The sequence below is a fragment of the Mesoplodon mirus genome, assembly GCF_964341445.2.
Source record: "Mesoplodon mirus genome assembly, chromosome: 4".
In the NCBI taxonomy this organism is placed as follows: domain Eukaryota; kingdom Metazoa; phylum Chordata; class Mammalia; order Artiodactyla; family Ziphiidae; genus Mesoplodon; species Mesoplodon mirus.
Window position 1 is genome coordinate 183,563,773 of NC_138979.1, and position 23,858 is coordinate 183,587,630.

Genomic DNA, 23,858 nt, shown 5'->3' on the forward strand with positions numbered 1-23,858 from the left:
ACCCCAACACACACACACACACACACACACACACACCCCTCACACCAACCTGTAGTCCTCATAAGTGAAAGAATCCTTCAAGGGCAGTTTGTGGGCATGAGGATGGGTCTGGGAATTAGAAGTTTTAGAAAGCAGAGGTGAAAGAGAAAAAGGGAAAACAGAAATCAGTCAGCAAAATTTCATTATTTAGCTGCCTAACAGATCCTAACAAGAGCCAAATGAAGCAGGAGGCATCCAGCCGCGCTACTGAGGGATCATCGTGCTATTATGCTCTCATACATCACTGTCAACTTAATTTGTTGTGCCCAGCAGCCGCCATAAATCTGCTGCTTCATATTTCGATACCAGGACCCACAGACACGGCACAGAAATAAAATTTAAGGTGGACTGAGTTTACAAAAGGTAGGCACACCCACACCATGAGTCTCTCGTCTACACGGAAACCCGGAGTCTCCATGTCAGGTGTCTGTCCCGGACTCCCTCTGCATCTCTTGACATTATGTGCTGTACAGCCCTCATGAATCGTCCAAGTCTCTTCTTATATCAATAAAAGGAACAATTAAAGGCACTCTAAAAAATTGAAACTTCTTTCATTTATCTCTGACTTAAAATCATTTGGAAGGAAATCAACTTTTTATGTGCAAATGAATCATACAACACGGCAGATGCAGCTCAAATACAGAAAATCAAGAAAAACACAGTTCTGTGAAATTATGAATTAAATTTTACAAACAAATGTAACAAAGATAAAATCGAGGTCGGCATATGTAAATTTCTCTCCTTTTCTTTTTTGTCTCTGGACAAAAGAACATTTGATAAAAATAACCAAAACTTCACACTTTAGAGAAAATTGTACACATCTCACATCCTCTCTCTCCACAATACTCCCCCCACCTTGGGTCTTTCGAGCACTTAAAAAACTGTGTCTCAACTAAGAAATTCAAAGCTGTAACAGTATAATTTTAATCTTCGGTTTCCATTACAGACTGATAGACAGATCGCAGTAAGTGATCAAATGAACAAATGGTTATTTCTGAGACACCAGTGCGATTCGGCTGCACTGTCTCTGCAGCACGGTAAATGCACGGAGCCCCGTGTAGTGTGCAGTTTTTACTTTTGACGCCTTACCATCACAAGTGCATGGTAATTTATCATCGCTCACTGCACTGTACTAGCTGGCACCGTATGCAGGACAGTAGGGGATGAGGTAAAAGTGGCTCGAACCGTAAATCAATTAGAAAACAAAAGCTTGTGCTCGGCGCGCAATTTTAGGCAAATTATATATTACAAAAGGCTGCCAATTGGGTGCTAGCTCCCGGGTGCCTGCTTCTCCCCTCTGATCCTAGACCCGGTTTTAACCCTTTGGAAGAAAAGTCAACATATGGAAATACAGTCACATAATATGTAAATGTTCTGACAATAAAAATGAAATTAAAGAAGATATAATTTAGGTCAAAATATAAAATAACCTATCGCTCAGGGGCATTCTCTAGCTGCATTATTCTAGCTGGGAAGATTAGAAAAAACTATCTCTGGTTTAAAAAAAAAAACCCAATACCATGGTCAAGCAAAGCAAAGATTCAAGGAGAAGCTTCTTATTGCCTCTTCTTTGTAATGAATGAAATGCAAGCCTGTGTTCTAAGAGTCCTAAAGAAGCTTTCCATTTAATTATGGAACTTGACCATAAGGGTGCTCAGGTTTTTCCTCATAAAAGTACAAATTCCGCAGATAAGAAGTGCCCCTCCACCCAAAACTAATTTGATGATAAGTACCATAGAAATTTTTCAGAACTTTAAAGAAAAGAAATTCCATTGCTAAAATTTCCTTTCACTTATAATAAAATGAAGCTTCACATAGTCTGACCTACTGGGAATGTTGCACATCCCATCTCTTCTCAAACTCTAGGAGGTGGGAAAGCATTGTTGCTTTTGTTATTTTAAAATGTTTTAAATTCATTTAAACTGTGGAATGCCCTGTGGTATTTTGAAAGCTGGTAAATTCCAATGCTAACCCCCCTGAGTATTAAAAATTCGACCCCTCCCCCTCAAAAAGTTTGACTTACTGAATAGGAGAAGAGATGACAATTTTCAAAATTAGAATGTCAAAACGACTTGTGGAAGAATGTTCCAAACACTCAAAGATCTTTAAATAGCTTTGGACTCTGCGAAGAAAACTCTTCAAACAAGGGCAGCCTCCCCAAGGACCAAAAAGATGGAAAATTAACTCTCCAGAATGTCTCCCTTCCTATTATTTATATACATTTCTTACCAAAAATACAAGTTTATGTTCACAGGCCTGATGAAGTCATAAAGAAAATGCAAGGGGAAAAAAATACACAAATGCTTTCTTCAGGTTAATTTTGAAGATTATTTTGGCTATAGAGTTATGTAATATTTGCAGAATCTGTTAGAAATAGTTGTTCTTATCTGCTTGAAAAATAAGGTGTGCCCACTGTACGTAATTCTGGTTTTAAAAAAAAAGTTATTCTACCACAGACACATGCACTTAACAGTTATACTGAAGTGGAATTTGACGCTATAGAGAAAGGCAAGTATCTTCCATTTCAGCAGGGCCCTCACTGCTGTGACACCAGCGCCACCTACTGGCCTCATGGTGGAATCGGTTACAGCTGCAGAGTTCTTGAATTATTTCCCAGGGCAAGGCCCCCAGAGCAACTTATCCTAAGCCAAAACTGGGTTTTTTATCCAGAATGGCTACTGGCTCAGCTTTACTCAAGAGAAATTTGGTTTCTAAAAAAAAACAAAACAAAACAAGAAACCAACCTACCTCTTTAAATTATTATGTAATAGTTTTACAAGGCCCTTGAAACATTCAAATATTGAAGTGATTTTCACATGAAAAGCATTTAACTTTAAAAATAAGTATTTTCACATACCCTGAAAAAATAAACAAGAATAAGAAATATGTCTATTCCAAACACTATTTAAGCTCTGGACAGAATTTTTTTTTTTAACACATCAAGCCTTAAGGTTTAAAAATACATTTTCCAAAAATTATAATATTAACCTGAAGTTACTTGAAAGCTCCTAAAAATGTTCTTAGATGAAAGTCATTAAGTTCACGCTTTATGGGGAGGATAACTGAACACTCCTCACTTTATAGAGCAAAATCTTGTAAGGGTTTTGTTTATCTCCAATAGAAGACATTCCTAACCTGTACTTTAAAAATAAAACTGTAAATGAAAGCAGAAAACTTACTCATTGTGGCTAATTAGTTTTAGTTGAGATAGCTGTTTCCAAGATCTAGCTACACATGGGATGAGTGAGGGTCTGTCTGGCAGCAGAGAAAGACGACAGTGATGGGGTCTCTCAGGTACCAGGGCCCAAAAGGAGCAGGCCATAGGGTCCACCAAGCATTAACTTCCTCCCCACTCCCCACCCACCCCATAAATACAGGTTTAGAAACAAGCCCAGATGTTTTAAGTGATCGATATTTTCACTTTCTTGTGCATTTTAAATATTTGAAGTTGGAGATATGAACAGTTCCTGTAGCTCATAATCAGACTTGAAGCCCTACAGAGCTTACTTTTAAAAGAGGATTCTTGTTTCCTTAAGTCAAGCCTGGCAACCCAGGGAAGCTCTCTCCCATTCCCTCTTCTATCACAGGAGGTGTTCCAGATGAGACACAGTAATATTGTACCTAGTACAAAATAATCACTCTGTTTGGGGAAGATTAATATCTAAAATCGTTTGTTTGGCTTCAATAAAAAGAAGTAATATTGCTAAATATGTAAGTATGACATTTTGAAGAATTTACCATATTGCATGGGTCTGGTAGCTATGCTTAAGGAAATTAAAAACCACCACAGTCAGCATATTTGATCCTTATTAAAGTTCTGTCTTGAACTATCACTCACATAAAACAAAAATAAACCAAGAAAAAATTTAAATAAAACCTATGGATTTACAAGAGTTTGAAAAAATGAACAATATTCTGGCTTTTAAAAATTGATTTAGCATGCAGCTTCTCTTTATAGTCCCTTGATAAAAATGAAATCTCCCTAACAAACACTTAATAAAACCTGTCAATATCTCGGGAAAGAAAAATGACACAAATGCATTAAGTATTAAATACCCTTGGAAAAAGTCACATATTCCATGAATTTTTGATGTACTATCTTGACATTAATGTAAAACCTTGATATTTATAATTGACAGATATTTAATAAAGTATAAAGAAGATGACTGCTGTGTAGCATGCAAATTTTTCGGGTTGATCAGAAATGAAAGATACAGACATGTACTTAAACTAAATAAACAGTTAATATGTGCTACACGAATCAGCTGCAGTCTTATTTTAAGCTCACACAACAAATCTTGGTGGAGAAGCAAAATAAGCAGAATTCATTATTATGTGAATTCCTAATTCAGAAACATCTAGTATGTGAAACAGCTTTGAAACAGCTCTGCACAGGAACAAAATACATTTGAGTTAAAGTTGTTTCTTGTTTTTAACATTTAACAGTAAACATTTCAAAAAATAAAATAAAGACAAGCACTTTCATAAATATATGGAGAGGTATTTCCCAAAACAATTCTTTAAAAAAAACACATTTAACCTAAAGAAAGATTCAAAACTCTCTAAGGAAATTAAACAAAAAAAGATTAAAACACACAAATGGCCTCTAGGACACAAACACTCCTCAAAATCAGATCCTTACTTTTCTAAAGAATACTCATCTCTAACCTTGACCAGTTTTTATATGGAAACTGAGTTGAATACATTTAATAATCACCTTCAATGAGGCATTTAAATATATTAAAAGGAAAGTAGCTCAGTTCATAAAAATGACTCCTAAATACTGTATTTTAAAGAATTTATAACCTGCTGTAATATATAATCAATTGTTAACTTGAAAAATATGTATGGTAGTTCAGTGACCTATTAATGGCTCTACAGTATCAGGAATGACAAACCATAATTTAGAAGTTGCACTTATTTTGTTCCGATAAAAAACCATAGTAGCAGGCAATTTGAACTTCCTAACTAAAACATGTCAAAGATTGTATCTGGCACATGTATGAAAAGGCAGGGGGCAGGCGAGGGGCCGAAGGAAAATCTACACTTAGAACACTGAGGTTCCCCCTCCCGCTCCAAAAATAGGCTAACTAGCAGCAGCATGTCAGGCAGCAACTTCTAGTCGGTCCTCAACCCTCCTGCTCATATTTCGTTTTCTAACTGGATATAACACAGTTTAACTGAATGACAAATTGCAAAATACCTTTTGAATCTAGAACTTAGTTTTGATGACCATAAATCAGAATCAAAGCACGGTTCACGCGTTTGGCTCTTGAGGGAAAAAAATCAATTTTAAAGACTTTTATTTTTAAACACAGATTACACCCAACTCTTCAGGGAATTTTTCATCATAACGTTCTTTGAATTCACTCAATATGATCAAATAAATACATCAATACACATTAAATTTAAACTGTCTGCATTTCCCTTATACTTGTATTTAATTTTTATAGCAAATGGGTATTACCTTATAATACAAAAATTTTAATTAAGTAAATGAGATTAGTAGAGAAATATCAATGCTGTTCAACAAATTTATAAAATTACTTTAGGATGGAAGAATTGGTTTTTTCATTGGAACACTGAAATCTATAATCTACATCCAGTTTAGATTAAATTGAAATCTACTGAAACACTGAAAAAGATATGCCTGTTTAAAAACTTTATTGGTTACCATTTGTATTCCCTGAAGAGGGGCAATCAGCCACGAATCAAATTTAGTCATAATCGATCTACATTTTTGACTGTCAATCATCTGTTCACTCAACAAATATTCATTGACTCAGAAAAAAGCTGAAGAGGTTAGGACTAGAAATTCAACAAATACTGCATTTACTGACTATCTTGGATGCTCTGCGAGGTGCTGTGCAACAGGAGGACACAGTCACCATCCTCAGGGGGGTCCTGCCTGGCAGCAGTCAGATAAGTGACTTTAAAAAGAAAGGTGGGCTTCCCTGGTGGCGCAGTGGTTGAGGGTCCGCCTGCCGATGCAGGGGACACGGGTTCGTGCCCCGGTCCAGGAAGATCCCACATGCCGCGGAGCGGCTGGGCCCGTGAGCCATGGCTGCTGAGCCTGCGTGTCCGGAGCCTGTGCTCCGCAACGGGAGAGGCCACAGCAGTGAGAGGCCCGCGTACCGCAAAAAAAAAAAAAAAAAAAAGAAAGGTGATGCCAGAGTTTACAGCCCAGACCCTCCTTCTCCAACCACCAGGTTTCTCTGCTCTGTGTCCTCCCAGCCCCGCGCCCTTCTTTTCCACCGTGCGCGCGCGCGTGTGTGCACGTGCGTGCGTGTGCATGTGTGCGTGTGTACACGCACACAGGCACATTCAGTGCACGTTTCTTTGCCCGAGGAGGTGAACGGGGCAGGGACCACGTCCTTTTGGACCACTAGGGAACCCCCAGTGCCTCGCACGATGCCTCATTCAGAGAAACGCTCTCCTCCACAGTGAGGGAAACGCTCCCCCTGCCCTCTGCCCTGGGCAGCAGCGAAGGGAGAGCCGGGACCTGGGGGCTAGGAGATTTCCTCTCAGTGGACCCGTCATGGCCAAAGGGACAGGTGGGACAGAGGAGCGGCGACTCCGAAGGTGGCAAGAGGCCGCGCCAGGGCAAGCAGGCGATGTGGCGGTGACCAGACCCCGCCCCGGGGTCACGTGCTTGCCACGCTCCTCCCCTGCAGCACGGCACACAGGCACTGCCCACGGGCTTCCCGAGAAACAGACCTGGGCTTCCTCTTCTTCTGTCTGCCCTCTCTCATGAATAGGGTATTTTCCCACCATCTAGGGTCAAAGAATCTTCTCTCTTTTTTCCCCCCAAATCTATCTTCAAGCACATCTGAGAAAGCTCTACTCTAAGAATCCAATAAGGGGCAAAACGGACCAAGCCCAGCAGTTCCCTGTCCCCAATGTCCCTCCACCGTGACACTCCAACTCACCCCAACAGCGGTGCACCTTAACAGAGACAGCCTCATCCTCCCTGGTCACCTCAGATCACCTGACCCCGAGCCTCCGTCTCCTCATCTGAAAAGGGGGTCAGAGAGCAGCCTCTATCTTTTCTCTAAGCTCTTAAATCTTTTGTTTCTTGGCCTTTGACACTCCCCCACCCCAAATATCTCAATCTGCTGATTAACTTGAGGACTCCAAACCATGATCGAATCTCTCTTCTGGTCTGCAAAAAGATAACAACTCCAGCAAGCGAGCAACTCCTCAACTTATCACCAAAGAAACTAGAAATAAACAGAATGGTAAAAAGCAGTTTTCATTTTTAGAAGGATGCATTTGCATCAGAAAAGCAGGCTAGAATTATTTATCATCAGCTTCATAGAATTTTATTTTTCATTTCGGCTACTTTAGATTTCAACAGTTCAGGAGAGAGACTTTGGACTCTGGTTAAATTAATCAAGCTAGCATGACTAGGGGCACCAGTCATTCATAAGAGGAGAGGATTCTGACCACCATCATGAAGCCCATCTCCTTGATAGGGAGACTGACATTCAGAGATGCATACAAACCTTGTCCCAGAAAACGAATTACCATGGCTTGGTACACAGGAAAGCTCTCTGTATCTCTAGGAGACAGAGACACAGAGACAGAGACAGAGAGAGACTGAGAAACTGAGAGGGAAGGAGGAAGGGAGGGATTAACAGTCACCATTTACTAAGCAGTCTGCGCAAGGAACTCTTGCGAACTTTACGTGTATTACATAATTTAATCATCCTGCTTCCTGTGAAATAGGCACTATTAGTAGACCCATTCTGTTGCTGCAAAAACTGAGGGACAGAGAAATTAACAGCATATCCAAGGTTATTACCCAGTTAATAAATGATGGGGCTGGGATAATAACCAGGCAAAAGTTTTCTGGAGCTTATTGAAAGGCAAAGGATAATTAGTTGTCCCGCTTTTATAAATTAAGGTTAAGTTCTGATATGGTAAACACGTTTTTTTCCTGTTGAAATTCTAGGAAAATGCTTGGTAAATATTGCTCTCATTTAAAATTCAGCACAGAGATATTTTAAAGGACATTACAAAGCTTAGAGGCAGGCAACATTACCAAAACTAAGAATGTTTATGTCTGTTATTTCCAAACCACCAGAAAGGATCCATATTTAGTTAAAGTCACTATCTATAGTCATAAAATCTCAGACCCAGGTGGTAACTTAGAGATCATCTAGCCCAATTCCCCTGTTATTCTGGACATGAAGAACCCTGGTCCCAGAAAACACATATGTACCAAATACATGTAGATAGGTACACTCTTTTCCTTTAATACATTTTAAAACATAGAGGTCATATTTGGAATTCACTTTCTGGTATTTTCTTTACTAGAATTATGCCACATTGGTGTCCCAACAACTTCCAATATTACATTATCTGGAACGCCTATCATTTTCATGATAACGCTGAACAGCCTCTAAGACACCCCACAGCTTTATCAATCATTAAACCACTATTACCTCCAAGGGCTTACACGGGTACCATCTCTTTGGCTACTTGCAACTCTCCTAGTTGTCAAGTGGTTAGAGAAATGAACTTCGGCGCCTTAAATGTCCTGCCTTTAAGCCTAAAGGAAGTTGAAGTCACGAGTAGCTTGTAAGCCGATGAACCCAGGGGTGCACCACGGAACCTGAAAACCCGCATATTTCAGACTTGGGGTTCTGATAAAGATGGGCCAAATTCTGACGTAATACATCAATCCCAAGGACTCAGGAGGGTTCCCACAACTGAGCAAGCCTCTGAAACCCTCACAGGCTCAGGCACATCATATGGATCCACACATCACATATGCTACTTGGTCACCAGCTGCTATGAGTTTACTTTGGTAAATCCAAAGGATAACAAAATCCAGGGTAAAGGTCCCTGCTGCACACAGCCAGCTGCTGGTCACAAGGGAGGTGGGTAAGAGCGGGTGGCTGAGACCACAGCACCAAGGTTCAGTGCGTCTTCGCGACCCCCGCAGGTGCCGGGGTCCACAGGGACGTGTACGCGCCCAGTGGTGAGGGCGCTGGTGCCCCCGCCATCGCAGACTACTCCTGTACCTTCCTTTTCTGTATTCCTGATGCTTAAACTGTGCTAAAAGGTACCAAAGAGAAAATCCCCAACACTACTTCTCTGGGTCCCCGTCAGGAGAGCACAACTACAAATATTCCAACCAAGGAGGAGAGGTACAGAGGCCACTGAACAAGAGGTAACCACACTTCTCTTGCTCCATGGCTGGGTACACAGGAAGGCTCTCTGCATCTCCAGGAGAGAGACAGACAGAAAGACAGAGAGAGACAGAGGGAGGGAGGGAGGTATGAACAATATAAAGTCACTGATAAAGAGCTATTGCTCAGAAAAGTGTAGAAAACCTTTTTTGTACCCCCTGAAAAGGGAACTTTCAAACCTATCACCCTGAGATTTGATAAATAAAAAAATGTTTTAACATTTTTGGTAAAAATGCCCCCATTAAAACTACAATGAGCTGAATTACAGGGCTATAATTTATTAGAGGCACAACAGAATGTTATTACAGTAAGTCAAGACAACTCACTTGACTAACCAAATGTAATTTAAAATGTCCCTGCCTTTGGGTAAAGTAGCTGAGAGCTTGCTTTCTGATTAAGCAAAATTATTTTATATTCAGCTTCAGTTGATAAAAAAATTTCCCTCTCTCCTTTTGAGTCCAGAAAAGGTACCATAACTCTTTCGAGCATTGTTCTACCAAAAGATAAAAATTTAAAAACCAGGCTATTTCCCTACTGGCATCAAAATTTCTTAGGGAAAAGAAGTCATAAAAAAAATTCTTCTGTAAAGTTAGAGTCTACCTTGAAACAGAACCAGGTATAAAATCAAGAAGAGGAAAAGGGCCGATCAAATCGTGCAGGACTGTACCAGGCTCTGCCCAGCTTCCATCTCTGCAGACAAGCCCAAGTGAGAGCCCAGCAGGACAAGCGAGACAATGCAAGTCTACTTCTTTTTCCACAAAAAATATGCTTTGCCTTATATTTCCTTAATTAGATGCTTTACTGATCAATAGTTATGATGGATTTCACTCTCATTTTTATCAGAGAAAATACTGTCTCACTTTCTAAGAATAGTACCATTTTGTTGGAGCAGTCAATATCTGGATACAAATTTTCAGTGAAAGAACAGTTTAATCAGTGCATAGCTTTTAAGCATTACCTATAAAACAGGCAATTATCAAATTGTTCACCTGGAACCGAAAACAAGAAATCCAATATATTAACTTAAGTCACCTTTCGATATAAGATGACTTTTGATTACAGTCATAGATGAGAGAAGATTTTAGAACTGGGTTTTGAAAACCAGGTCTAACTCCTAACCCAGAGTCCCAAAAGTTGGGGAGCACTTCTATTCGGGGGGGTGGGCAGGAATGGCAGTGAGAGAAGCCCGGGGAAGAGCGAGCTTGAAGGGTCAGCAGGAACGTCAGGGAGGTCGAGGAGACAGGGCAGTGGGACAGCCACGGGATCGGACAACTGGTGGCCCAGGGACCCATCAGGGGGCATGTCACTGGTGAGGCAGTGGGAGGGCCTAGACCACAGGGGCTCGAAGAACTCTCAAGCATGGAATATTCTTGGTACATGCTGTGGTTAAAGACAGAAGGGGACAGGACGTTATCTCAAAGGCACAGGGACGTTCTGTAAACCCAAGGGCTAAAGCCGGGCAGGAAGGAAAGGATGAGAAAGATGGGGATGGAGAGACGGCGCCCAGAGCAATGTCACAGAGCTCTGGGCACGGGCCACTGGGCTCACCTTAGCTGCTGGCCAGGACTCCTTCTCAGAGGGACCGAGGGAGGCAAAGACACAAAGAAACTGAGATGGAGACAACAAGAAATAGAAGAAATTCCTGTCATCTGGTCTGAGTTTTCTCTTGGTAAACTGGGAACGGGCGAGCCTGGGGGCAGCTCAGGGCTGCAGAGACTGAAACAACACCCGGGGGATGAGACAGTCAGCGAGGTGTGATAAGGCATCTCTCCGGCCAGGCTACAGTCTGACCCGGCTCGGAGTTAACTGTCACCTGGACACTCCTGCCGATGCTCTGGGGCCCGGGAGCAGAGGCTGAGACAGGATGGTGCGGAGGCTGCGGGTCTGCTATAAAGGGCAGCACAGCCACCTGCTTCATGACAGACACGAGAGAAGAGAGTTTAGATTTAGTCTCAAGCTACTCAGGCTGGGGAAGGCGGTACAGAGAGAACCTCTTTCTAAACACTTAATGAATCTGCTGCAAAAAGAAAAAAAAACCTGTTTTCCCATCTGCACTTCCAGACACATATAATAAAGTGACATTTTCCAACATAGGTTTTTCTAGATCATTAGCTTTGTCAATTAAGACTCTATCCTCGGCAAAATGGCCATTGTTTTTTCTAGTCATCTTCTAATTTCTAAAAAAAAAAAGTTGCAAAACCTGGAAGTAATCTTATATATCCCCGAAAAAAACGTGATGTGGAAAAGTTTCCCCCAATTTTCACAACTATAATTTGATATTACTTTCCAAATCAGAAAGATTTACCTCCCTTCCACTGATTCACTATGCAACCCTAAGATGGTTTGATATCCCTCTTCCTTCAAACCTTCAGATGCCCTCCAGTGACCTCTGCGTTTCTAACACAGAAGTCTGCAAAATACCAGCTGGTGCTTGACCTTATACCGTATTAAACTGCTCTTGAGTTGATCCATTCATTCATTCACTCATTTACCCACTCCCTTAGATTCAACAAATATTACAGAGTGCCCGCTCTCGAGTGAAATGCTGCGCCAGGGAATGGGGAACAAGTAAGCACGACGGCTCAGGCCCCTGCCCTCCTCCCAGAGCTTCCTGTTTGCCGGGTGGCGGGTACTAGACACAGTCATGGTCGGGATGAGTGGCTGAGGGGAAGAGTGCAGAGCAGGGGGAAGTGATCCAGCCCGGCGGCGGGTGGCAGGTGGATCCAGGGAGGGAGAAGAGACGGGCAGAGGGAGCCCTGGGCTCTCCCTCTGAACCCGTCAAACGCAAGGAGCTGATAAACACAGACGGACTCCAGTTCGCTGTTCCTGCTGTGGGTCAGGCCCCGTGGGGGACGATGAGTAAGACGGGTTCAGAGTAATGACACCATCGCAGGGCATCCAGGCGGGCAAAACATGACGTGTTACACCAGAACACATGCCGTGTGCTGGAATCACAGAGAAGGGGCCGCAGACGTTGTTGGCAACAGAGAGGTCAGGCAGCGACTCAGGGAGGAGGGGCCACGTGAGTCAGGTCTCCAGGTGGGGAGGGAGGAAGTGCCCCAGACCGTACCAGGAACATCGGTGCAGGAGGAGGAAGGGCTGAGGCGTGCTGGGTGGAAAAGCTCGTGTAGGGAAGCAGCAGGGAAAGGCTGGTGGGCACGCGAGGGCCCTGCAGAGGAGGGCGCAGTGCACAGGGCAGCAGCTCTGGAGGGGCCCTATTGGCCAGCTGCCTCACGCATAAAGGGAAGACAGGGCCCACCCCCTAGGTTTGCTGGCACTTGAGAGGCATCAGTAAGTTAGTAGCCCTGCAGAGGAAGGGACTTAAATTCAGGAGACAATGGTAAATTAATGGAAATGATGAAGAAGGTCTTCTTTAGGGAAAGTAATGTACCAAAGGATGGATCAAAACAGAGAGCAGAGGAAGTGGAGAGTGTGGGGAGGGGGCTGGTGAACCTGATAAAAACATTGGGTCTAAGGTGGCAAGGCCTTGGCCAACCACCAGTGAGAACTGAGTCCCCAAGGAGCAGAATCCTGCCACCAGTCAGGAGATGGTGTGCAGACGCTGGTCCTGCCCCAGTCGAGCCCTCAGATGAGAGCACACACTGACTGCAGCCTGAGAAACACCCTGGAACACAGGACCCGGTGAGGCTATGCCTGGATTCCTGGATTCCCATACCACGCATGAGAGAATAAGGGTGCATCGTTTTAAGCCTCTAAAAAACAGACAACTATGGGCCTGGGAGTACTTCTCAAGAAAGTTCACACAAGCACATACATACCTTATCGGTCAGGATGGGCTAGGAGCTGCTGTAGTAACAAGTGTCTTCAGTAAATGTTAGCACCTTTCTGCCTTTTAGGAAAGGGGAAATGAACATATTTACTGGAAAAAAAGGAAGAAGATGCACAGGATGGGGAGTAAGTGACAGAACAAAGACACGTGGGCATTATGTTACCAAGAGCACAGCTAAAAGGGTTGGCCTGGACAAGGAGAGAAAGGTGAAGAAAAAAGAGGATGGTGACGGTAAAGGGAAATTCTGAGAAGGAGACAAGCCACAGAAACTAAAGGTGGACAAAACACCTCAATTCTCTTCCTATTGGAGGCAGGAGATTGTGCTTAGAATGAGGGGCATTTGGTCTGCTTTACGATCATCATTAGTGTGGGGATACAGTTTCTTGTCCCCTTTGCCCCACTTGTGCTCAGCACTCACTCAGTCACCTGAAAACTAATACTTTATTTCAATCCTAAATTTACAGCTTTTGGAGACATCCCAGTTCTTTGAAACATATGCTATGTACTCTGAACAAAGACACTGGCTAGTTAAGATGTGATAAACAGTTGCTTTTACGCTGGCAGTCTCACAGAGGATCAAATCCAATATAGAAACCCATCTGAGTCTCTTTAATTTCCAAAGTTACTTATGAAAATCAGGCAACGTGAAGGCCTCCATAAGGCCCACCTCATAAGCTTATGGATTTATTTTGGTCTCTTCAATTCCATACACCTGTTTTTATTCTGTAAAACAGATGAAAACTGTGATGCATAAAGGGAATTGTAAGACATTCTGGACAGGCTCCAACAGCAAGCTCTTTGCTCTTCCAAAGTCCTACAGTCCAGGACGCTGCTGTCTGGGTGCACTGCATCCAGGCCTCAGTCCAGACCTACGGACACCAAGAGTGGAGCTCAGGAAGTGCCATTTTTAACAAGTTTGCAGGTCTTATCCTCACTTGAGTTGAATCTAGGAACTGGGTATATTGCCAGCTGCCACCAAGGAGGAGGTAGTGAAGATCTTTGCTATCTGATTAAACCCCTCCCCATGCCTTGCAGGTACATATGCACACACAGATGAATGGTGGCAAAATGCAGTCTGGGAGAAGCTAAATTTCACACTAGGGCTTCTGGCCCCATCTTTGTCCGGATCTGCCCACTTGAGGTTCCGGGTCATTGAAACTCTGCCAAATAGAATATATAAAACTTTAATTTTCCTCCTCAAGCTATTGTATTTTCTAATATTTTCTACTGTACATACGTATGGTTTCTAATTTTAAAATAATTTCACTTAAAAAAAAAGAAAAAAGTCAAAAAGGCCACTGACAGCAAGGCCAACGACTCAGCCATATTACTTTTTCCTCTAAAGGTCTCCAACTCCAGCCATATTACTTAGTTTCTCAGGATCTCTAACACAGTTTTGGACCTGACCTGCAAATAACTGATCATTAAAATTTATTCAACATATATTTATCATGTGCCAAACATCAGGCTAGGAGCTGTGGAAACAAAATTGAAGAAAGTCTGTTCTCAGCCCTTCAGGGGCTCAAAATGGCCCCATTAAATAGAAATTAGTGACATTAAGCAGGCGACTCATTAATGAACAATTAAACTTCTTAATCTGCTGAGCAGTGAAGATGCAGGTAAATTCAGTGCCGCTGGCTCACGTATCCCTTTCCTCCCCGCGATAGAACCTCCGTGCCCATCACCCCACCTAACTTCCTAGTGCTGAGGACCACAGTCTCTATGTCAGGAACTCATCAGCCTGCTTCCAGAGGACTGGCCACTGTGTGCAGAAAAGGGTCTGACTGAGGCAGGTGCTCAATGTCATTATCACCCAAATCAACTCTACAGTAACAATAAAATAATAAGTAACATTTATCGAGTACCTACTGTGTGCCACGCACATAAAATGTCCTAGGCATTTTATAGTATTAACCAATTTAAACCTCGCAGGAACCCTGTGAGATAGGTACCACCATCACCCCCATTTCACAGATAAAGAAACTAGGCCCCAGAAGAAACGTGCCCCAGGTCACCCAGCTAGGAAGTGGAGGAGTTTCCAAATCCATTCATCTAACTTCAGGTGCTGCCTCTATATAAATATAACACATAACATGGTAAGAAATTTAAAAAAAAGATTGGGTGGGCCCACAAAGTGGGCACCCCACATTTCTGTGAAGATTTGTACTTCACAAAATGCTCTTACGCTTCTCATTCAATCCTCCAGGACCAACATGCGGCAGTGACTGGCGCCTCCAATGCCAGATGTGGAAACTGAGGCTCGGTGACCTGCCATCTCTAGGCTATTTGGAGGCAGGGCGGTGACTCAAACCAGCTGTTGATTCCAAATCAGCGCCTTCTGGCACAACCATTCACACAAATGCAGAAAAAGGGGAACTCGTGTTGCCCTAAAATAGCAACATGTATTTTTACGGATTTTAAAGCAAGATCTAAGCATCTAACCCTAGCACCACAGATCCCCTTGCCAGGGTCAGTTTCGACAGCTGAACAATTACCATCCCACAACGTATGCTGAACAAGGTGATATTTTCTCCATCTGACCACTCAGAAGCCGTAAATTCTTATATAAAATTAGATTTTAATATAAGAATACTCTGAATGTACCGGACATGACCATTAAACACAGGGAAAATTTCTCGTAACAACGCTTCGGCCCTTGCCATCCTCTTGAAGAACAGCTGTCCACGTGGTTTAAGGCACCACTTCTGAAGGTATTCTCTCCTTCTCCTACCGATCCTAAAACATCACAACCTATTTTACTAGGATTTGAATACTTAAGTGGTCAGGTTTGTGGAAGACCTGACAAGTAGACATACAACTGAACTACAATGGAAAAACTACCAAATTCCCTCCTCTCTGGCAAATGTCTAATCATGACACTTATATGCAAAGAACCAGATTACAGTCTAATTAAAACAGCACACTTCCGAGTCAATATATTTTATGAATTGCATCTTTCGTGTGGGCATTTTCATTATGGTTGTAACCTGAAAGTTAAAAGACCACAAGAACAAAAACTCTAAATCAAGTCCTTAATCAGCAAGTTGGAAGGGGAAAAAAATCTTCAGTTTCTGCACATGCCAGGCCATTTACTTCATGCTTCAAACATTGCCTTTAGACCAGCAAACACTGAAACTTTAGCTCTAGATGTTTAAATGCTCCATATAAAGCTCCTGATAATTAATGTACTGAGTTTTGTTTTAAATATTAAGGCTAGGGGCACAGATGTGGAAGAATCAAGATTTTTCTCAATTTCTTCTCATTCCATATGCATGAATTAAAGAGAGACGGCTCATAGACTTAAATGTGAAAGGTGAAGCAGTAGAACTTCCAGAAGCAAACGTACAAGAACATCTTCACAATCCTGTGCTAGACCAAGCTTTTCCCACCTCAGCACTCCTGACATTTCGGGCCAGATGATTCTTTGTTGTGGGGAATGTCCTGGGCGTTGCAGGCTTGGCGGCATCCCTGGCCCAGTTGTGAGAGCCAAAAATGTCTCTGTCCTCCTAGGGGCAGACCGCTCTTGGTTGAGAGCCCCTGGGTTAGGCAAAGAATTCGTTAAAAGGACACAAAAACCCACCATCTTTAAAAAATAAGACTGATAGATCGGACTTCATTAAAATTAAGAACTTCTACTCATCATATGATACATTAAGAAAGCAACTAGGCAAGCCACACACTGGGAGGAGATAGTCAAAACATGTCTTATAAAGGGCACGTAATCAGAAGAAAATGCCAAATCACAAACAGGCAACGGGGCAGGGCGGGTGGGGGGAAGCTACTGCTTAACATTTACAGAGTTTCTGTTTAAGGTGATGAAAAAGTTTTGATAGAGGTGATGGTTGCACAACATGATGAATGTAATTAACACCACTGAATTGTACGCTTAAAAATGGTCAAAATGGCAAATTTCATGTTACATATATCTTGCCTCAATTTAAAAACTTAATAACATAATATACTACTCTCCCCAAAAATACACACTGGACTTCAAAGATTTACTGCAAAAAAAGTGAAATATATCATAAATCACTTTATACTGACTATATTTTTAAAGGATAATCTTTTGGCTAGATTGGGTTAAATAAAGTATATTATTATAATTTTGTTTTAAATGAGTAAAAGATTCCAACAAGCACTGCCCTGAAGGAGATACCCCAGTAATTACTAAGCAGGTGGAAACCCACTCAGCACCATTAGTCGCTGGGGATGGAAGTCGGGACTACAGCAAGCCCACAGGACGGCCCTGCAGCCCAGGCTGGGAGGGAGCTGAGCAACAAGAACGTTCGAGCACTGCTCCCGCCACCAAATGGGTTTAGTCGCTCAGAAAATGGTTCATCGACGTCTACGGAGGTTGGGTGGTCACATATATGACCACCCAATACCCCAGTAAGTCTTCTTCCAAGAACACCCAGAAGAAAGGAATGCATAGGTCCACAAGAAGACATATACAGGATTACTTACAGCATTTCGTTTACAACAGCCAAAAAGTGGGAACCACCAAAATGTCCATCCATAAGAGAATGGATAAATGTGGTACATTCACACGCTGGAAAACTATGCAGCGACAGTAAGGGAATAAACCACCGCTACACCCAGCAACCTGGATGGATCTCACAGACATTACACTGAGCAAAGGAAGGCAGGTGCAAGCGAGTCCACGCTGTGCAACCCTAATGACAGGAAGCTCGTGAGCAGGCAAGACTGACCCATGGTGACAGAATTGGAATAGTGGGTCACCTCTGGAAAAGGGTGGGTGGACACAGCCTGGGAAAGGAGACTGGGGAGCTTCCTGGGATGGTAAAAATGTTCCATATCTTGATTTTGATTTAGTTACTTAGTATAAAGACTAATCTATACTTAATGCATGGGTGCTTTAGTGTATAAATTACATCTCCATTTAAAAAGTCAACAGAACACTTCCCAAACTGTTCATCTTGGCCACAGAAGGTACTACCACAGAGAGTTACTAGATGGCCCTACCTTTTTTTTCTATCATATATTTATTCCATTGATACTGACCATTCTAAATAACTGGCATAGCAAAGGCCTATTTGTTATATATGATATAATCCATCAATAGATACATACTATTTTTACCTTTTTCCATTACTTGCCATGTACAATGTGTGGAGAGACTGAAGATAAATCTTATTATAAAAAAGTTTATAATGTTTGATGTTTGGAAGCGATTACTGACCTTTACTGCCTTTAAAGTGTAGCTATATTTTATTGTGATAACTCAAATCACTTGTATCTTTCCTGCCTCTAAAGCTCTCTTAGCAGCTTTTCCCTAGAATTTTGGTAACTGACCCTACACCAACAAGCAAGAGCCTTCTATTGCCATAAACTGTTATTTGCCTGCTTTACTGCCATTTAGCTTTCCCCCACTAGACTGAGGAGAGAGCAGGGCTGAGTTTTGCACCCACAGGGCCGTGACTGTAGCAGCCGCACCGTGGTTCTCTGAACTGGGAGGAACCCTGGCTGGCCAGCCAGCTCACGTCACACCTCATCCACGATTTGCCTCTTCAGGACCCCCAAAGGGCAGGGACGGGTAGCTTCTTTTTTAAGAACAGTGAGAGAGAGGCATGGACATATATACGCTACCAAACGTAAGGTAGATAGCTAGTGGGAAGCAGCCGCATGGCACAGGGAGATCAGCTCAGTGCTTTGTGACCGCCTGGAGGGGTGGGATAGGGAGGGTGGGAGGGAGGGAGACGCAAGAGGGAAGAGATATGGGGACATATGTATATGTATAACTGATTCACTTTGTTACAAAGCAGAAACTAATAAAAAAAAAAGAATAAAAAAAACATGCATTTGTAAAATGCTCTATTACCTAAAAACAGCTTCCCTTCACTTCTCACCTGCCCCACCCTCCTGTAGGGGACACAGGGCAGGTTTCCCTTTCTTAATAAGTGAGGCTGAGAGAGTGTGAGTGACTGGTCCACGGTCACAAAATGAGCTACTCTCAGAGAACAGGGCTCCAGGGCTCTGAGGTCCAGTCACCAGTCCTCCTGCTATGCCCACTGCCTTCCCAGTGATTCCTGCTCAGTCGTATCCTTCTAGTGCGGCCAAGAGCTTTGTGAATCGAGACAGGCTTAGCCTACATAGGGAGTCTCCTTGGTTCTTCACCACCCAGAAATTTGACCAGCACGCCTCCTAGGTCTTTTCACCATCCTGACAAAAGTGCTAGGCAGGACAGGCCCAGGGAGAGAGCCTGACACCACCTGCCATCTCTCCGGCCACACTGAGAGTCACTCTCTGTTCCTCTGCTAAGGCACCAGGATGAGTGTCTTGCTGAAATTAAGCACCTCCTTTAAATCAAAAAGAAAAACAGTAGGTGAAGCTGGCTTGGAAAGATTTTTTCTTAATGCAGGTTTGATCCAGTCCATGGCTATGTTCTTATGTGCTTTTCATTCCTAGAGCAGCCTGTCCAGGAAGCTAGTGCTACCCACACACTCGAAAGAAAATCCAGAATCGCGTCCAAAAGTGTTGACACCGTGGGTCGGTCACCACCTACTCTCGGCCTCACCCGAGAGTTGTATTTCTTACCCAGTAACTGGTTACCAAGCCCTCGCTGCGTGCCAGCACTCACTGGGCTGGGTGCCCGATCCACGCAGGCCAACCCCTGCCTCTGTGGTGCTTCCGCTTTAGCAGGACTCGGGAGTACATGTCCACCGCTTAAAGCGTTGTAACTGCTTATGCTGAAATACAAACCAGATTAGTTACTGAGCCGTGGGCAGCCCATAAATGCTTACAGAGTGAGCGACCAGCTCCCTTGGTTACAGGGTGAAGTCAGCATGATACTGGAGATCCGGAAGGTACAGCAGACTCAGGTAGGAATCTAAGTTCTTTTGTACCAGTAACTGGGTATGAGTTCAAGTCCTGGAACAGACAGACCAGCAAATAGGCCTCTGTTTTGTCAAACGGGAGTGACAGCCAGACCCGGGAGGGTGGTTGTGAGGACTCAGTGTGCTTAATGAGTATCTGGGCACCAAATGAAGTGCACTGCAGCGCTGGTCCTGCTTCCCCGCCCCCGTGCAGCCTGTCTCTCCACCCTCACTTCCTCTGCCCCGTGCACACCACGCCCCAGCTGCACTGAGTGGCCAGCCTGTGCCCTTTGCCCACTCCCCCCCAGTAAGCCCCGGACCTTCCTCAGGGTCAGTTACCTCACCCGCCTCTGAGGAGCCTCTCCTGACTCCCCAGTCTCTCTGCTCTCCCCTTGCCTCTGGGCGAGCGCCCCCTACCCCTCGCTCTTCTCTCACGGGACGAGATTTGGTTTTCCGCTAGACGGAGAGCTCCTGGAGGCCAGAAACCACGTCTGCAGCCCCAGCACCTACCAGTGCTCCGCACACATCAGTGGTGCTGGGTGACAGGGGCTGACTGCCAGAGAGAAAAGGCCTAGGCGCAGCGGGACTTCTACGTGATTCTGCGACGTGCGGGGGTGTGTGTGTGACGCGGACAGAAGTGACCCCTGCCAGCAGACCTTTCTCGGTTTGGGAATAATACTCCGAGGTCCCCCATACACCCTGGTCCAACGCTTCACCCCCTCGAGGAAGCTCCACTTCACATCTACATTAGCAGTAACGGAAACACTGCCCTTGTCACGCCGCCGCCCACGTTCAGGTGACGAAGTGCCAGCAATGAGACCCAGCGGCTGTCTCTAGGAGGTCCCTCTGCTTAGCGTACTGACCTGTTAACAGGAAGCTGCTGTCCTTCTGCTTCTAGAAACCACAGCCACTAAACTGAGGAGAAGACCACACAAGAGCAAGGACCTCCAAGCTGATGGTAGCAGTTCTGATGTAAACGCCACCAAATAAAGACTGGCTTATTAATTTTAAATGATTTCACAGCATTTAAGGAAAAAACATGAGGCTGACACAAAGATTTCAGAACTCATTAGAGACAGTCTTGAAATCACTGATATATTTAAATTGAACGCTGCTCGTCTGACAGCTTTTCGTTCAGACGTGCTATTGTGCGTCTGTCACTATGGTTAAGGTTGGTTGAGCACTTCCATTAAAACCTTCACCTTCATGAGCTTATAATTTCACAATAAAGATTTGCTCCAGGCTTGACTTTTGAATACAAAAGATTTCTGCTTGAAATATCTATTCCAAAGTACAAAATAAACCTGTCTGGACTGAAAACTCAGATACAAAGATTACTTTCGGTGTCTTGCATTCAAACAAGTTAGAATAAGCTAGAAATTTAGGATCAAAAGTTTCCTTTCTAAACCATAAAGGTTAGAAATAGAGAAAGGCTGGTAAAGTCAGCTTAGGAATAAGGGGGGACTAGTAAACTTAAAACCAGTTTATTCCAGAAACCTCAAGGTCATCCTAAACTAACTCTCTCCCAAACTCCTCTCATCCAGTTTGTCAGCAGATACAGTCAATCCAACCTTCAAATACTTCTCAAATTCCTCAGGCTAACTGGTCTTCTGGCCTCCCTGCCATGAGGTTATCTTAAAGCAAGTAAACAAACCCAGGCCAACCTGATCACTCTGCTGCCCAGGGCTCCCTGTGACATGCAGGGCAGAAACCCGAAAGCCTGCTGAAGGCCCTCGTGCCCTCCCACCCTCCCTCCTTCATGCACCCTCCATCCCAGCTCCTGGGAACGGGCTTTTCTGTTTCATCCTCCTGCCTTTCACATCCAGTGCTGGAACTTTCCTTTTTGACATCACAGAAGTGTGCTCAAATCCAGCTTCTGGTTAATTATATTAACAGAATGCTACGTTTTAAAACTACATTTTACTCCCTGATAGCTCAGCTGTGAGACAGGGTGGGAGGTAATTGTGGCAACTTGAGGCTCAGAGAGTTTGAGGCACTTGGGCAGGTGTCATAAAATACAACTACTGAGGCCACAGCCATTTTCACCCCACAATGGCCTGAGCCACAGAAGCTATAGGAATCCCAGGGAGAGGCAGGGACCCAACTTCTGGGAGTTGGTCCCTGCTGCAAACCCCGAAATGACCTCCCTCAAATCCAGCGGCTGCGGCCTCTGCTTGGCCTCGGCTGTGTCCCCTCCTCGGAATGTGTCCTGCCGCCCCCCAACTCCACACCTTTGCTGACAGTAGTTCCCTCCACCAGACAATTTTGCCTTTCGAGCCCCAACTCAGGGACCACCTGACTGCCCCCCAGGAGCGCAGACGGCAGTCACTGCCTCAGTTTCCCATTTTCGCTCTTCAACGTCTCCTGCCAATTGTTTTCCTCCCATCTCTACTATAAATTTCTACAAGGCAAGGACTCGGATTACTTCTCTATCTCCTTAGAGCACCTACCACTGACCTGGAGGAGAAGCCAGCATTCAGCACAACACCATTATTATTAGAAGATATTTTAAATAGGTAGTTATTTGACTTAAAATTTTTAACGAATACTATTATAATTTGTTCCTGATGAGGCTGAATGTAAATAAAAATAAACAGAGTATCCATATGTTTTCAATTACTAATAATTAGAACTCACTTTTTCTTGTACGCCAAAGGAATAAAATTGATTTGTGAAATGAAAACATTACCCAAATTGTAACACATGACAAAGCTCAAGGACTAAAGAACACAGGTGGGCCTAAAAGTAACAGCTCCCCAAAAATATAATTCAAGCTTCAACTGTCAATAACGGTAGGGCATTTTGCTACAGTCATATGTGAGGTGGAGATACTGAGTGATTTCCAGGAGGAAACAGCTGGGGAGAGGGTCAGAAGGAATGCATACAGCCTCGGGTAGCCACACAACAACACGCCGAGGAGAAGCAGTGCACTGCAGCAATGTAAGCAGTGGCCGTCAGGCCCGGCACAGGCAGGAAGCCCTGGCTGGAGCAGAATCAGCAGAGGGAACGTGGCAGTGGAGGACTTCTGGTGAGAAGTGAAGAAAAACGGCCCAGAGCACGTCTGCAGAAGACTCTGAACCCGAGCATAAGAGCCCGGTCGTGAACACCGGGTAGGAATGAAGGCACAACAGAAGCCGACAGTGCTGTGACGTACATTTCACGTCACCTCATCTTTTGGAAAATATAGACAGTATTTTATTTATTTTTATTTTTATTTATTTTATTTTTTTGTGGTATGCGGGCCTCTCACTGCTGTGGCCTCTCCCGTTGCGGAGCACAGGCTTCAGACGCGCAGGCTCAGCGGACATGGCTCAGGAGCCCAGCCGCTCCGCGGCATGTGGGATCTTCCCGGACCGGGGCACGAACCTGCATCCCCTGCATCAGCAGGTGGAATTGCAACCACTGCACCACCAGGGAAGCCCAACAGTATTTTATTTTTTACAGAGAAAAATACAGTAGCCCAAGAGAGTATAAACCAGTTTTATGGACAGCTACTAGATTAAGTCTGCTAAAAGCAGAGGATCTGATAAATCCTCCCCTCACGGTAAGTTTCACATCTGGGAAGACAGAGGAAGAAAGGCCAGGGCCACCGAGCTTTGGGCAGAGTGATGCTCTGTTAGACTTGTGACAGCCCTCGTTTACATGGCTCCTCTGATGTCCCATCAGGTCTAGGGACATCAGAGGACCTTTGTACAAACTGGAAGAAGCTGCCTGCCTGTAAGGATAAAGCTTTGAGGGGACACAGCTTAGGGAGCGGAGGACAGGTTGGACTTCGGCCATTCACCTCCCACGAGGCCCTGGCCACGCGAGACTCACTTGGAGGGCCGGCAGGCAACCGGCTCCCCACTGAACAAGCTCTGCCCGAGCTCTGTGTGCCAGGCACTATGCCGGCAACAGTGCCACGGTGGCGCCTGGAGAGCAGGGTCACTCCAGAGGAGGACACAGATAATGTCAATACACAAATTTTAAAAAAGCATGCTAACTGTGATGGTGAATTTC

The 23,858-nt window shown here is 44.1% G+C and overlaps 1 protein-coding gene across 2 annotated transcripts in view; it reads right to left on the reverse strand.

The window, feature by feature from the left end:
- Window positions 1-23,858, reverse strand: part of SETD3 (SET domain containing 3, actin N3(tau)-histidine methyltransferase) — a 71,746-nt gene that overhangs the window by 13,426 nt on the left and 34,462 nt on the right. For both annotated transcript variants that reach the window (XM_082617019.1, XM_082617018.1), the window contains exon 7: window positions 50-108. In XM_082617019.1, the coding sequence (XP_082473145.1) occupies window positions 50-108 (59 nt within the window). The remainder of the gene's footprint in view (window positions 1-49; window positions 109-23,858) is intronic.